This window comes from Hoplias malabaricus, chromosome Y (assembly GCF_029633855.1).
Source record: "Hoplias malabaricus isolate fHopMal1 chromosome Y, fHopMal1.hap1, whole genome shotgun sequence".
NCBI lineage: Eukaryota > Metazoa > Chordata > Actinopteri > Characiformes > Erythrinidae > Hoplias > Hoplias malabaricus.
In genome coordinates this window covers 18,785,370-18,799,679 of record NC_089820.1, presented here as the reverse complement: position 1 = coordinate 18,799,679, position 14,310 = coordinate 18,785,370, and the positions used below count along the sequence as shown (strand labels likewise).

The 14,310-nt window shown below is 40.1% G+C and overlaps 1 protein-coding gene across 1 annotated transcript in view; it reads left to right on the top strand.

The window, feature by feature from the left end:
• LOC136677828 (neurogenic locus notch homolog protein 1-like) overlaps positions 1-14,310 on the top strand; it is a 44,847-nt gene that overhangs the window by 15,004 nt on the left and 15,533 nt on the right. The window contains exons 4-19 of the mRNA XM_066655489.1: positions 242-580; positions 2,332-2,454; positions 2,700-2,933; positions 3,573-3,728; positions 4,522-4,707; positions 5,382-5,495; positions 7,362-7,475; positions 7,825-8,058; positions 8,334-8,444; positions 10,188-10,380; positions 10,498-10,643; positions 10,738-10,851; positions 12,238-12,357; positions 12,558-12,710; positions 13,204-13,432; positions 13,871-14,072. Of these exons, the coding sequence (XP_066511586.1) occupies positions 242-580; positions 2,332-2,454; positions 2,700-2,933; positions 3,573-3,728; positions 4,522-4,707; positions 5,382-5,495; positions 7,362-7,475; positions 7,825-8,058; positions 8,334-8,444; positions 10,188-10,380; positions 10,498-10,643; positions 10,738-10,851; positions 12,238-12,357; positions 12,558-12,710; positions 13,204-13,432; positions 13,871-14,072 (2,768 nt within the window). The remainder of the gene's footprint in view (positions 1-241; positions 581-2,331; positions 2,455-2,699; positions 2,934-3,572; positions 3,729-4,521; positions 4,708-5,381; positions 5,496-7,361; positions 7,476-7,824; positions 8,059-8,333; positions 8,445-10,187; positions 10,381-10,497; positions 10,644-10,737; positions 10,852-12,237; positions 12,358-12,557; positions 12,711-13,203; positions 13,433-13,870; positions 14,073-14,310) is intronic.

Genomic DNA, 14,310 nt, shown 5'->3' with positions numbered 1-14,310 from the left:
CACCACCACAACACTTATATCAGCACACTAGACCTATGTGATGGTACTGTGACTCTGTTCCATTTCTGAGTCTTGGTTTCTCCTCAAGGTTTCTTGTTCAACTTGGAAGGAGATGTTTTTTACATGATATTGATTTATTGTCTAATACTATATATATGTAAAACTACTTTGTGACAACATCTGTTGTATATATATTTGATTATAAATGGAGAATGATTCAGGAATATTCAAATTTTTACAGGTAAACACTGTCAGCAGGCAGACCCCTGTGCCTCAAACCCCTGTGCCAATGGAGGTCAGTGCAGCCCATTTGACTCCAACTACATCTGTTCCTGTACACCTTTCTTCTCCGGTGAAACATGCAAACAGGACGTGAACGAGTGCGCCCTGAGCCCTTCTCCCTGCAAGAACGGTGGCACATGTGTGAATGAGGTCGGCACCTACCGTTGTAACTGCCCCACTGAGTACACGGGTAAACACTGCGAAACTCTCTACCAGCCCTGCAGTCCCTCACCATGCCTCCATGGAGGAACCTGTGTCCAGAAAGGAGACACAAACTATGAGTGTTCCTGTCTGCCAGGTGAGCACAAACGTGTTGCTGACTACACCAAAATATGATTTATTTATGATTATTTATATCAAGTTGAAAACTATATAAACTCTATATTCATGGGCTGCAAAGTGGCACAACAGGTAATGCCCATAGATGGGAGCGTGTCAGTGAATGAGCTCTATATTTATTATAATAATTTCATATACAGTTAATGTTTTAAACTCTGTTGTAGGAATTTTGAAGCTTAAGAGGCAAATATAAAAGAAAACAGAACTTATTCCTAAAATGGGATGTCACCTTTTTGAGGGAAACATGCAAACCATTTTTTCAGTTGTGCGTGCTAATATTTTAAGCAGCACACACATACACACACACACACACACATACACACACACACACATGATTGAAAAAATAAGGTTCACAACATGGGTCATAGGGTGGCAGGGTGGCACAGCAGGTTGTGTCGCTGTCATACAGCCCCAGGGTCCTGTAGTTGTGTGTTCGAGCCTTGCCTCAGGTAACTATCTGCTGTGTGTTCTTTTTATTTCTAAGACAAAAGATAGCAGTGTGTTGTCAGAATCAAACACTGATTGTAGTGTCAGTGTTTCCCACTGGTATGGGACTGGGGCTAGGCTAACTCTCCCAACATATTCTCCTGACAGAATGATGTAAGTCCAGCCTGACTCTAGCCTTTGCAGTTTACTCCTATTGTGTGTGTGTGTGTGTGTGTGTGTGTGTGTGTGCGAGAATGAGAGAGAGAGAGAGAGAGAGAGAGAGAGAGAGCTCAACATTCTACCTCATACCTCAGACAGCACAGTGAGGATGTTGTTGTTCAGACACTTCCTCATGATAACTAGTAACGCTTTCCTGCCGGCTGGTTCACACACACACACACACACATGCACACACATTTTCCTCACATCACTAATGTCCATTGGACCAACTATGGAGCCATGACCAATTCAGTCAAACTTAAGGTTATAGGAGAAACTTTCTCAAACCTAAAGTGATAGGAGGATCTTATTCAAAGCAAAGGTGACACACATCATTTTTAATTCCCAGCTTTTATGATAAGTTACATATTCATAAAAAGACATACTCTACATAGTTATGGCAAAAGGTTATGAATACCTGGTGGATTGGCTACTCAAAAGTGTCTATAGTTGCAAATGTGTGAGTGTCTCGCCTTGCAACCAGTGATTCCGGGTAGGCTTCGGACCCACCGCGACCCTGAACTGGATAGGTGATTCCAGACAACGGATGAATGAATGTTTAAGAAATAATACTTGTTATTGAACAAAGATTTTAAGGTACAAAATCAGGGATGTTTCCTAGCTGATGTTTCTGCAAAAATATCAAAGGAAACTGTGGTTAGTGTCAGTTGGCTCCATTGTCATCCGTGTCTCTGACTTGAGACCTGGCAATGCTATTCTTCCCAGAAAAGAAAGGCAGTTGACCGCAAGAACGCTAACGACTGTTTTAGAATGTAACAGTGAGTTTCACAAACTCCCCATCTTTTGTTTAGAGTGTGAAACAATAGAACGTTAGTGGCTTATTTTGAAAACCTGTCATTCAGTCTTTTGTACAGCTGATATAAATATTTAAAGGTTGGTTGAAGGATAAGAGAAATATTCAGCTTTTAGCAAAATCAAGTTTGGACGTTTAGAATGGTTTGTATATGTGGTGTTTGTTTCATGTATCGTTCCATTACAGCATTAAATAAACACCCAACGGTTTTGAGATGTTGAGTAAGCAGGCCACAATATCCCTCTCCTCAGGTTTTAGTGGTCAGAACTGTGAGGAGAACATTGATGACTGTCCAGACCATCGTTGCCTTAATGGAGGGACATGTGTAGATGGGGTAAACACATACAACTGCCAGTGCAAACCAGAATGGACAGGTATGAGTCCATCCAGTGTATTTTCTGTTAATTTTATTTGCTATGTCATATTTTGCATTCTGCATAAAAAGAAAACACATGATACTAACTTAAAAAAAATAATAATAACTGAATCAACTGGTAAATATTTTTATAGAAAGACGTTAGCATGTCAAATCTGTGTTTGAATTGTTAATATTTCCTCTGGATAGTGTTCTTAGATATAGCACGTCATCATTCTCACAGGTCACATCATTCTCTAATAGGTCAGTTCTGCACTGAAGATGTCAACGAGTGTGATCTGATGCCCAACTCCTGTCAGAATGGTGGTACATGCCTGAACACCCAGGGGGGATACAACTGTGTTTGTGTGAATGGCTGGACGGGTGATGACTGCAGCAAGAACATTGATGACTGCATAAATGCTGCTTGTCATAAAGGATCCACATGTCATGATCGCGTGGCCTCCTTCTTCTGTGAATGCCCTCCTGGTCGCACAGGTTTGAACAATTAGTTCCAGTTTTACTATGTATAATGAGGCAAAAATAGACATTCTCACAATAGTTATTGATAATGTTTGAAATGTAATGGGAAAGTTATTGCAGATTTAAGTGCAATCAAATCTGCAATAAATGTAGTCTAGGGCTGTGTCAAATACCATTTTTAGGACTTTGGAACTTTGGTCACATAATTTGGTGAATGTATGCCCAATGATTCCGGGTAGGCCCTGGATCCACCGCGACCCTGAACTGGATAAGCGGTTACAGACAATGAATGAATGAATAATATTAATACACCATATATTTTGTTGCAATGGTGTGTTTTTGACATTAATAAAAGTATTTTTCAGTGTGTTGACATAAATCAAGAATATTTTTATCGCCAAAATACCCTGAAATATCATATTATTTTAGGGCCATATCGCCCACTCCTACTTCAAGTACTAAACATTTTAAACACTTTTATTAACTGGACAAACTGTTATAATAGGGTTGGTGCAAAGATATTTAGGATTATAGATCTATAATCCTGTTTTCAGACATTTATTTGAAAGTAAAAAGCTCTTTACCTTTAAATGGTTGTGCTATAGTACTTATATAAAAATGCACTCTTTTTGTATCCTCTAATTCTTTATCTAGGTTTGCTCTGCCACTTGAATGATTCCTGCATTAGTAATCCTTGTCACAAAGGCGCCAACTGCGATACCAACCCTGTCAGTGGCAAGGCCGTCTGTGGATGTCCTCAGGGCTACTTTGGCTCAGCCTGTGACCAGGATGTTGATGAATGCTCTTTGGGTGAGATCACAACTACCTTGTCTCTTCCTAAAGATCAAACACATCCCAGGCTTTTTTTTAAAATCTGCACAGTGACCAGCCACATCATTAAAACCACTGACAGGTAGAGTAAATACAACGACAAATTAACTAGTTAACTGGCCACAGGTTCACGAGCACAAAAAGTAAATTGAACCAAAAGGGGAAAGCAAAGCACGTCTGGTCTGATCCCACAGAAGAGCTACTGTGCAAAAGTCAGTAATATGCGATTGAAATTAAAATGATTGAAAGGTGTCAGAGTACCCATGTTGACCCTGATTTGCTGTTGAATGTGCCTACACTTGTCCTGTGAACATTAGAACTGGACCATAAAGAAATGGAAGAATGTGGCCTGGTCTGATGAACCACAGACTTCCTTTACATCACATGGACGGCTGGGCGTGTGTGGGTTATTATCTATGTGAAAGATGGCAAAACAGGATGCACTGTAGGACAAAGACAAGCCAATAGGAGCATGGGATATTCTGGGCAATGTTACACTGAAAATGTTATGTTCTGATATTGAATTTAATGATATTACTTAAACATATTTCTAGAACAGATATGGTCTTTCATATCAATGGAATCTCCTAATGGAAGTGGTCAGTGCGTTTTTTAGCAGGTGGTTTTAATGTTATGGCTGCTGAGTGTATGTTTGTATTTTTGTAGAGTCATGGAATGTGTAATGTTCATTGTCTATAAATGGTTCTGTGATTGGACATTTGAATTTTGATTTTGAAATTTGAACAATTGATTTTGTTGGATGATCCTATAGGTGCAAACCCATGTGAGCATGCAGGAAAGTGTCTGAACACCAAAGGCTCCTTCCAGTGTAAATGCCAGCAGGGTTACGTAGGGGCACGTTGTGAGCTAGATATCAATGAGTGCATGTCCAATCCATGCCAGAATGATGCTACCTGCCTGGACCAAATTGGAGGCTTCCATTGCATCTGTATGGCAGGTAAACAACTATCCATGTTTATTTGCTTTCTTGATGCTGTTTGACATTTATGTAATAGCACAAGACACAAGACACTGCTGTTCAGAGCAATGAGATTTATACTATATCAGAGTGTCAATATTTAATATTGCACAATGATTTGCACAAAAGATGCAGAGATGTTGCCTGCTGTTGTCCTAGCACACAGACAACAGTAGATACAGGAGTGAGTCATTTTGAAGTTTGTTTTGTATATTGTCTGTTATTAAGCCATATATCTCTGTACTAACTGTGGATAACTTTACATGTAGTTGGAAAGGATGAATGGAACTGTAACTGTAAGCAATTCATAAAAAAAGTCTTGACAGAATGGTATTGAAAAAAGTTATATTAGACTATTATATGTTTAATATTTTGCACGAAAATTCTGAGAAACATTTTAATGTGTACTGCATATTTACATATTTACAAAATATGAATTAATAATAAATTTAGAGTCACAAAATATATTATGTGGTGATTCCAAACTATATACTGTGTATTTTTCAAAAACAAATACACCCAGGCCTGAACACAGAGATCATCATATATCCTCTATTTATTACACAAAAAGAAATAACAATCTGTGTGTATGGCTAAGCCATGGTGAATTCTCCTGCTGGCACTGAAGCTTATCTTTCCATGCTAATTGGCAGGCTATGAGGGAAAGTTCTGCGAGATCAATACTGATGAGTGCGCCAGCATTCCCTGCCTCAACAATGGGAAGTGCATTGACAAGATCAACAACTTCCAGTGCGAGTGCCCCACAGGTGAGCATGAGGGGGTCGATCACCCCCTGGACAACACTAAGGGAGGAAATGTAATCCCTGCCCTCCAGCAGGCTTTACCTGCCACAGCCCAATGTTAAGAAAATCCATACAGGAGTAAAGGTAGAACTTTGGCCAGATTTACTGTCTAGCTCTGAAAAGAGTATATTCACTCTGTAACTGTGTGTAACTAGGTTATATTGTTAGGTTTTTAGTACCCTATATTCCACACAAGAGACACACAAAGCCCTGGGTTCATTAAAGAAAAACTGTAATGGGTATTTTTCTATTAAATTGAACATAACATAAAAAAACTTTTCAAATCATATAAATCACTGCCAAACCATAGAGTTCATATATAGAAATTCAGCTAATAAAAAAACCCTATTTTAATTTTCTAAAGGCAAACACATTTCATATCAACCCACAGCAGTTTAGCTCCATTCATTTATGCTGAAATTATAAGGGGTAGATCAGTTGAGAATGTTGTTTTTATGAGGCACAGTTCAAAGCAACTATTCAGAACACATAATAATTGAGAGTTGTTTATTGTATGTTAAACTGCACATACCCCCTATAAATTCACCAAGATGTAAAAAGAAAACACTAAAAATATGCAATAAGACAATGCATGGCACAAGATCATGTGATCAGGTATGTGTTTTACTGATGCATTACTGTAAGGACCCTTGAGTGATAGATTTGAAGTTTACCAGAAGTATGGTTCACTTTCATTCCCCTCACTTGTCCCAGTTGAAGTGGAAGTAATTTTAATGAAAAAGGGTCAGACACCTTGTAAAAGCAGATCAAAGCATTATTTTCGAGCAAGACAACCACTTCTGGTAGGAAAACATGCATTTCTGATGCAGAAGAATTCATGCATAAATTAGGATGTGTTTTTGTGTGAGGTGATGAGGAGATGCCTATGGGGGCCTCTAAACCCCCTGAGTGTTGTGGTTTGTGAGGTAGTAAGCTGGAGGAGAATGGAGTAAAGGCCCCTACACTGTGTCTTCAAATGCAAATCAGCTCTGTTCGGCATGCCAGGCAAGGCTTCTTTTGAATGTCGTACACAGCAAGTCCATGGCAACCACAATAGTGCTTTTCGAAATGTACCATTTCAGAGGCCTGGAGGAAATCCTTGCTGGTTTGAGAGGTAGAGGTGGAACACAATGACAAAGGAATTTCCACTGGGATGTGTTCTTCTGTGCTAATGGTTGGTTAGCATAACTTTAGATGGAACTCCGCTTTAAATTTTGAGATGTACTATACCCAGGCACTTTAAAATACAACTCCAGTCCTTCGGACTAAATGTTCAAAATGTAGTGCTGATAGAGCTGTAGGCCTTAATGTGCTCAGACTGTACATATGAGCAGCAGACGTTGTTAGCGAGAGATTAGAATAGCTGGGCTAAAAAGCGCGCCTGCTGGGCGATCCTGAATGACGAGGCGGACTGAATAGTGAGAGGTCGTAGGTCGCAGAGAGTTCTTTTTGGAGAGGCCGAGCCGGAGAAGGGGCCAAGGCAGGATGAGAGAATGCACATTGTAATGGAAAAGTTCTCCTGGACAAAAGAGGCAACCGGCACGGCTTTGAATAGACAGTTCCCCTTTGTCTGGTGCCCCTAGTCCGGAGGCCTTGGAAGGTTTTCCAAACCCACATTTTTTTACAGCCCCTCACTCTCCCTGTGAGGGTATGCTGAAAAGAGGGCTTGAAAAAAGAAGGGATAGAGAGGGAGAGAGTGTACGTTGGGCAGTGTGGTGAGGTGTTAATGAAGGCTGACCGGGGATTGTGTAAGTGTGGTCTAAAGAGATCATCCTAATGACCCTCCTCCCCTCTCTCTCCCCCTTTCCCTCTATCCTTCTCTCTTTGCAGGGTTCTCTGGAAACATTTGCCAATTGGACAATGATGAGTGCGCCAGCACGCCCTGCAAAAATGGCGCCAAATGCATTGATGGACCTAACATGTACACCTGCCAATGCACTGAGGGTAAGAACAAACTTGATGTTAACCCCTTAGACACAAGGGCATTTTTAAGGCTGTAAATCCTCACCCTCGAATCTACAAATATGTACCAAATAAATATTCATCATTAGAATTTACTATTATATCTAACATGTAACAATAAGTAATTTTTGCATGCTCCACCAACATTTTTTAAATAGTTGCATACTTACAGTTTTTATTAGCTAAAACAACATTGTCCTCTTAGGTATCATAACATAAAATGCTTAACGTTATGTAGGGATGTGAATTATTTAGATAGTTGAACATTTAAGTTGTGTAATACTCTTTTCCTTTTGATATGAATTGTGTAATTCATTTTACTGTTATGCAGGTTACACTGGACAGCATTGTGAAACTGACATTGATGAGTGTTTGTCCAACCCCTGTCACTATGGTGCGTGTATGGACGGCTTGGCAGGCTTCACATGCCACTGCCGCCCTGGCTACACTGGTCGACTTTGTAAGACCAACATTAATGAGTGCCTGAGCCAGCCATGCCAGAACGGAGGCTCCTGCCAAGACCGTGAGAATGCTTATCTGTGCGTTTGCCCCAGAGGAACAACAGGTGAGAAATAAACCTGGAATATATATAATATATGTTCTTTCACATTTAAGAATTGAGCGTGTCTCTGAAAATAGTTTTTACTATAAATGGTTTTCTTTGTGACCACAGCTAAACAATCTTCTTGCTAGGTGTTCAATTCTATAAATTATGAAAGCCATCATCATTTTAGTTTATAATTGAATAAAGTGTGTTAAGTGAGGCAAAATGCTAAGTTCTGCAGTGCTGTAGCCCACCAGGAGTCTGGCACATGATTAAAATGTCACTTGGGTTCCCAGGTGTTAACTGTGAGATCAATCTTGATGACTGCAAGAGCAATCCATGTGACTTTGGCAAGTGCATTGACAAGATCAACAGCTATGAGTGCGCCTGTGAGCCAGGATATACAGGTGAGAGAGCTGTACCATTAATTAATGGTGATTTAAAATTCACAGCGATATAAACACTTTTAACAACAAAAATATACAACTCTGCATATACTCATATTACAAGTGTAGCTCAAATAAAGGGCATTAATCTTAATCCAATTGTCTTGCAAAATGTTGCAGCTTACCATCTTTATTTCTCTGGTATTTCTTAAATTAATATAATTATATCTGTTTCAAATGAATGAAGATATTTCTGTGAAATCATTATAGTACACTGAACTGTAGGTTCACTAGCGCGCAACAGGTAGTGCCTCTGCCAGTTGTGGGTTTAAGTCCCACCTTGGGTCGCCGTCTGTGTCTGCCCCTGGGTTTCATCTGGGTGCTCTGGTTTCCTCCAGAAACACGTTGGTAGGTGGATTGGCTGTGAGAAATGGTCCACAAGTGCGGGTAACTGGGGAATATGTGAAACTTTCAACAGGTGTGAATGTGTAAGTGACTGAGTGAGTGTGTGATGCTCTGAGATGGACTGGCACTTCGTCTGTGGTGTGTTCCTACCTTGCGCTCAATGATTCTGTGTCGACTTCAGACCAAATACAAAGCTGATTGTGATGAAGTGAATAGAGAAAATGAATAAGTCAATCCATGAAATGCATCATTTGCATCAAATGTATGTATTTTTTCCCATATGGAAGACCAGGCAGGCCACCTGGTCTAGAGTAAACTAGGGGAAACCCTGGAACTAAACATGCTTATGAATGCAAGTAAATGTCCAAATAAATTCAAAGTAAATGACCTTGAACTAAATAATTGTATATTGTAGGATATTTATAGATGCATCTTCTAGGCCTGTGTGGGCCAGATAGGTAGGTGTTGGTCTGAGTTCACAATGGGGAAGAGAGTAAGCAAAGGCTTCCCCAGGTGAGGTAGGCACAAAGCAGGGCGTGGAGAGACAGCTGGTTAGCGTGCACACACTAACCCACACACACACACACACACTCTCTCTAGCCTGGCTGTGGTGTTGCCTTACATTCCCTCCAAGCTCCCGCCTGGCGCTCCGACACGCAAGCTGCCCTGCTCTCCCATTCAGCCTAAAGGGAGGGGGGCTGAAAGGAGAAAAGATTTACTAAAGGTTTGTGTAAGTCGATCTTTTAAAAGGGGGAAGTTGGCGGGCACTTTAAAGACGAGCGACAAACGAAACCGCTCTCTTTATATTGTGTCTTACGCTGGCTGAATGCTGGCGCTACTTCATGTGGCAGCTAAAAAGCTGGGCCTAAATATTCCCGGGCTGCTTGACAAAAAAGGCATTCAATAAAGCACCTGATCTGATGGGGTGGATAGTTTGAGTGATGTAGATTATGTTTTTCATTGTCTTTTATACTTAGACTGAAGGCCTAAATTCTTAATTATGTATCTATGAAAATTCAATATCAATACACATACATTTTTTCTTCCAAAAATATATAAATAATTTCTCTAATTGAGAATAGTTTACATTGGAACTTAGTCTAATTAAAACTGAAATTAGGCCTACATATCCCTACATTTGAAAGAATGGAATATTGGAAGCCTAGTATGTGCTACAGTAGTGACATATTTGTTAATATCTAGATTTGTATTCTTCCTTCAATTGTGAAATATAAGCTGAACCTTTAACCTGTCCTGATGTTTTAAAAGGAGGAACTCTGTGAATACTGTGTATAAAAAACATAACGGCAAGAAAGTGACATAAGTTGATTCACACGTTATCTTTTTTTTCCCACTCAGGCGAATTGTGTAATATCAACATTGACGAGTGTGCCATCAACCCATGTCACAATGGTGGAACATGTATTGATGAGGTTAATGGATTCACCTGTCAATGCAGAGAGGGCTACCATGATCCCATCTGCAAGTCTCAACTCAATGAGTGTCTCAGCAACCCTTGTATTCATGGACACTGTGAAGACAAAGTCAATGGGTACGTCATTTTTTGTTTTTTATGGTTATGTACACTACAGGTTACAATATATGATTAATTCAGTTAACTTGACATATATCTATTCATAGTCCACACTCTCTTCTATTTTTGCCATAGTTATAACTGTATTTGTGATTCTGGCTGGAGTGGCCCCAACTGTGATATCAACAACAATGAGTGTGAGTCCAACCCATGCATGAACGGTGGCACCTGTAAGGATATGACCAGTGGCTATGTGTGTACCTGTCGGGCTGGATTCAGTGGTTAGTGGCTCTTTGTTTGCTAATGTACAATACAGTTGTCTCTCTTCTCTCAGCACATCTCAAACTCACAGGGGCTTCCCGCTTCTGGTTACAGGTCCTAACTGCCAGACAAACATCAACGAGTGCGCCTCCAACCCCTGCCTAAACCAGGGCACCTGCATTGATGATGTGGCTGGCTACAAGTGCAACTGTGCGCTGCCTTATACTGGTACAAGCTTTTGTTTGTTTTTGAGGTGTCTTTATTTGTTGTAATAATGTTTTTTTAAATAAGTACTTGATAATGAAATCTTGGCTCATATATTAATGTAAAAATGCATTGCTTTTTTTTTACATATTCTCACATGTAAATCCTCATATTCTTTGAGAGAATCAAATTTAATCAAAGTGGAAATTGAGAACTTGTTACCCTTATTAAAAAATACTACTCCTAGGGTTTTGTTTTGCTAATTCTTGGACCTTTTCCTAGCTCATATCGTGATCTTCCGCCTCCCAGATATTGGGATACAGGAAAACGTGCTCTGGAGGACATGCTCTATGGCTAGGTTCAGCAGCAACACTTCCTTTTTCCTCTCACACTTAGCCTGATTCCTTCTCTGTTGATATTGGCCTGTTCAGCGTGCCTTGCGAGCACTGCTGATAACTATACAGGAAAACAGGTTTGCAGAAGAGTCCACATTCTTTCCCTTTGCTGTATTATTTGACACAACAGACAGGGGAGATTCTCCGCCTCTGGACCTGAAATCATTTTTATTCCAAATGACTTTTTTGTTCGCGGAAAATCCACGACTTGCTGGGAGGTGGAATAACTGGGGGCCTGGTCTAGGCTGGGTGGGAACAGTGGCCTGACACATTTCCTGTTTGCCCGCTTCCTCTCTCACAGAAAAGCAAATGGCAGGACAATAGCCGGAAAGGCCTGACGGCTTCCTGTAGGGGCCTGGTGTCGTGGAAACAGATAGGGAGAAGGACTGTGAGCTCTGTTCGCTAGCCACGACAAGCTAATCTTCCAGAAAAGGGAGGAATCTTTAACGGGGCCAATTCCGCAACCAGTATCACTGATTAAATTTAGCACAACTAAGAATGAGAGAATGCCTTCCTCTGATACTGTTCCGCTCCTTCGTTTTCATTTTAGATCAGAAAACAACAATCTTAGATGTTAACCCTTTAACTGTACCCATTACTTTCATATCAGTTGCAAAAAAATATTTTTGTACTTAAAGGGCCCACATTCTAAATGTTTTTCCAATTTTATGTTTTTTCTTTGAGGTCCAGCTATTACATCTGTGTGGCATCATGTACACAAAGCTGTTATGATTTATTTTTATTATTCATATTCCCATGTTTGTTGCTCCCATCTGTTTGTTGCCTTTAAGTATAATATGTAAACAGTCTCAGTCAAGATAATTCAGTTTTCCATGATATGGACTCTTTAAGGTTTGTTTATATATATATATATATATATATATATATATATATATATATATATATATATATATATATATATATATATATATATATATGTGTGTGTGTGTGTGTGTGTGTGTGTGTGTGTGTATATATATATATATTGCGCTTAGTTTTGTTGTTTATTTCACAGGTGAGAACTGTGAGACCCTGTTAGATCCCTGCAGTCCCAAGCCCTGCAAGAATGGTGGCATCTGTAAGGAGTCGGAGGACTATGAGAGCTTCTCCTGTGTGTGCCCTGAAGGCTGGCAAGGTTAGAAAGAAAACACACACAAATGAAAAAATATGCCACAAACATCCAGTAGACCAGAACCAAAATAGTCTATTGAAAACAGTGAACTATGCACTCATACTATAGATGTTTTCAAAGGAAGTCCAAGCATGTTTGTTGTATGCAGTAGTTTGCACGTCGAGTCTTGTAAAGTGTGTGAGCTCCTCCTCCTGCTGTTGCAGGCCAGACCTGTGAGATAGACATCAACGAGTGTGTGAAGAACCCCTGTCGCAACGGCGCCACCTGCCAGAACTCCATAGGCAGCTACAGGTGCAGCTGCAAATCAGGCTACGCTGGCAGAAACTGTGAAACTGACATAGATGACTGCACACCCAGTAAGTCCAGCCCTCCCCTGTTTGCACTTTTTTTTTCTTGTTCTTTACAGAAAGTGTGAAACACTTACGGAATTACTACAGCCAAAAATATTTGCTTTGAATTAAGAAACCTGATAGAATCAAACATATTGTGTGTCTTTGTTGGTTTAACAAATTTTACTTATCCATGCAGTGGCTTGAGGCATTAAGAAGAGCCCCTAGCCGATTAGGGCCCAGTTTCCCAAAAACATTTTAGTGTTTAAATCATCTTAGCAGAGAGAGAAAGAGAGTGTTCAGTGTGGCGCTCACTCTGTGATTAATAATATAAATTGATGTTTTGGGAAACCCAGCTCAGTTTATTACTTTGTTTACAATCTGTGTTAATTTTTATTTCATTTATTTCTTTGCGTGTTTGGTTTTTACTTCTTTACTTCTGTCTAGGACAAGGGGGACCATAACTTTTTGCCAAACATTTTGTGCTACTGCATAACCCTTCCTCTCACTTCTCCTTCAGACCCCTGCAGTAACGGTGGCTTCTGTAAAGACAGTGTAGATGCGTTTACCTGCACATGTCTACCAGGATTTCGAGGCCTCAAATGTGAGGAGGACATTAATGAGTGTGACAGCAACCCATGCAAGAATGGTGCCAACTGCACGGACTGTGTGAACAGCTACACCTGTACCTGCCCACCAGGCTTCAGTGGGATCCACTGTGAGAATAATACACCTGACTGCACTGAGAGGTAAATCCTGCACTCCATTTACTGCTGACTCAGGATCTAACAAACCCCTCTCTCATGTGTAAATCCTAACCTTTCCACACACAGGTCTTCCCTGTTTTGCCTACAACAGTCAATTGCCTTTGACATTTTGTGACGGATTTAAGATCAGGTTGTCTTACGGTCATTGTAGCCCAATTAAAAGGCAAATCTGATTTGGAGGATCAGCTCCTGCTTACCTTTTAAAGCCCTCATGTTATCAGACCCACAAGAAACCTGGCAGAAGATCATATCAGACATACCTTCATAGTGTGGTTAAAGCTCCCTGGATCTGTGTTGTCACCTACTGCCACTTTTGGTTGAAAAATCATCCCAGCAGAAATGGAACAAATGAGCTGTTGCAATATTACAATGCTAACTGTTGACCATGTTTTTATTTTTGCTTATTTTTATGTTGAACAGCTCTTGCTTTAATGGTGGCACATGTGTGGATGGCATCAACACATTCAGCTGCCTGTGCCTGCCAGGGTTCACAGGCAGCTACTGCCAACATGACATTAACGAGTGCGACTCCAAGCCATGCATGAACGGCGGCACATGCCAGGACAGCTACGGCACATACAAATGTACCTGTCCTCATGGATACCGTGGATTCAACTGCCAGGTAGTTCACACCATTTATCAACAAACGAGCTGAGCTACAGATTTACTGTAATATAAAATATATTAGAAATGTACATTTTTCTGTTTAAAATCTAGAATCACTTTTTTTTCAACAATTAATTAGGACATAGCCATTAAATACTAAATAAGATACTGAAATGATATATAGCTATTTCTTCTCAAATTACGGTCCAGATATATGTTTATCTAGATGTTTTATTCTGTTTCTAATCATTACC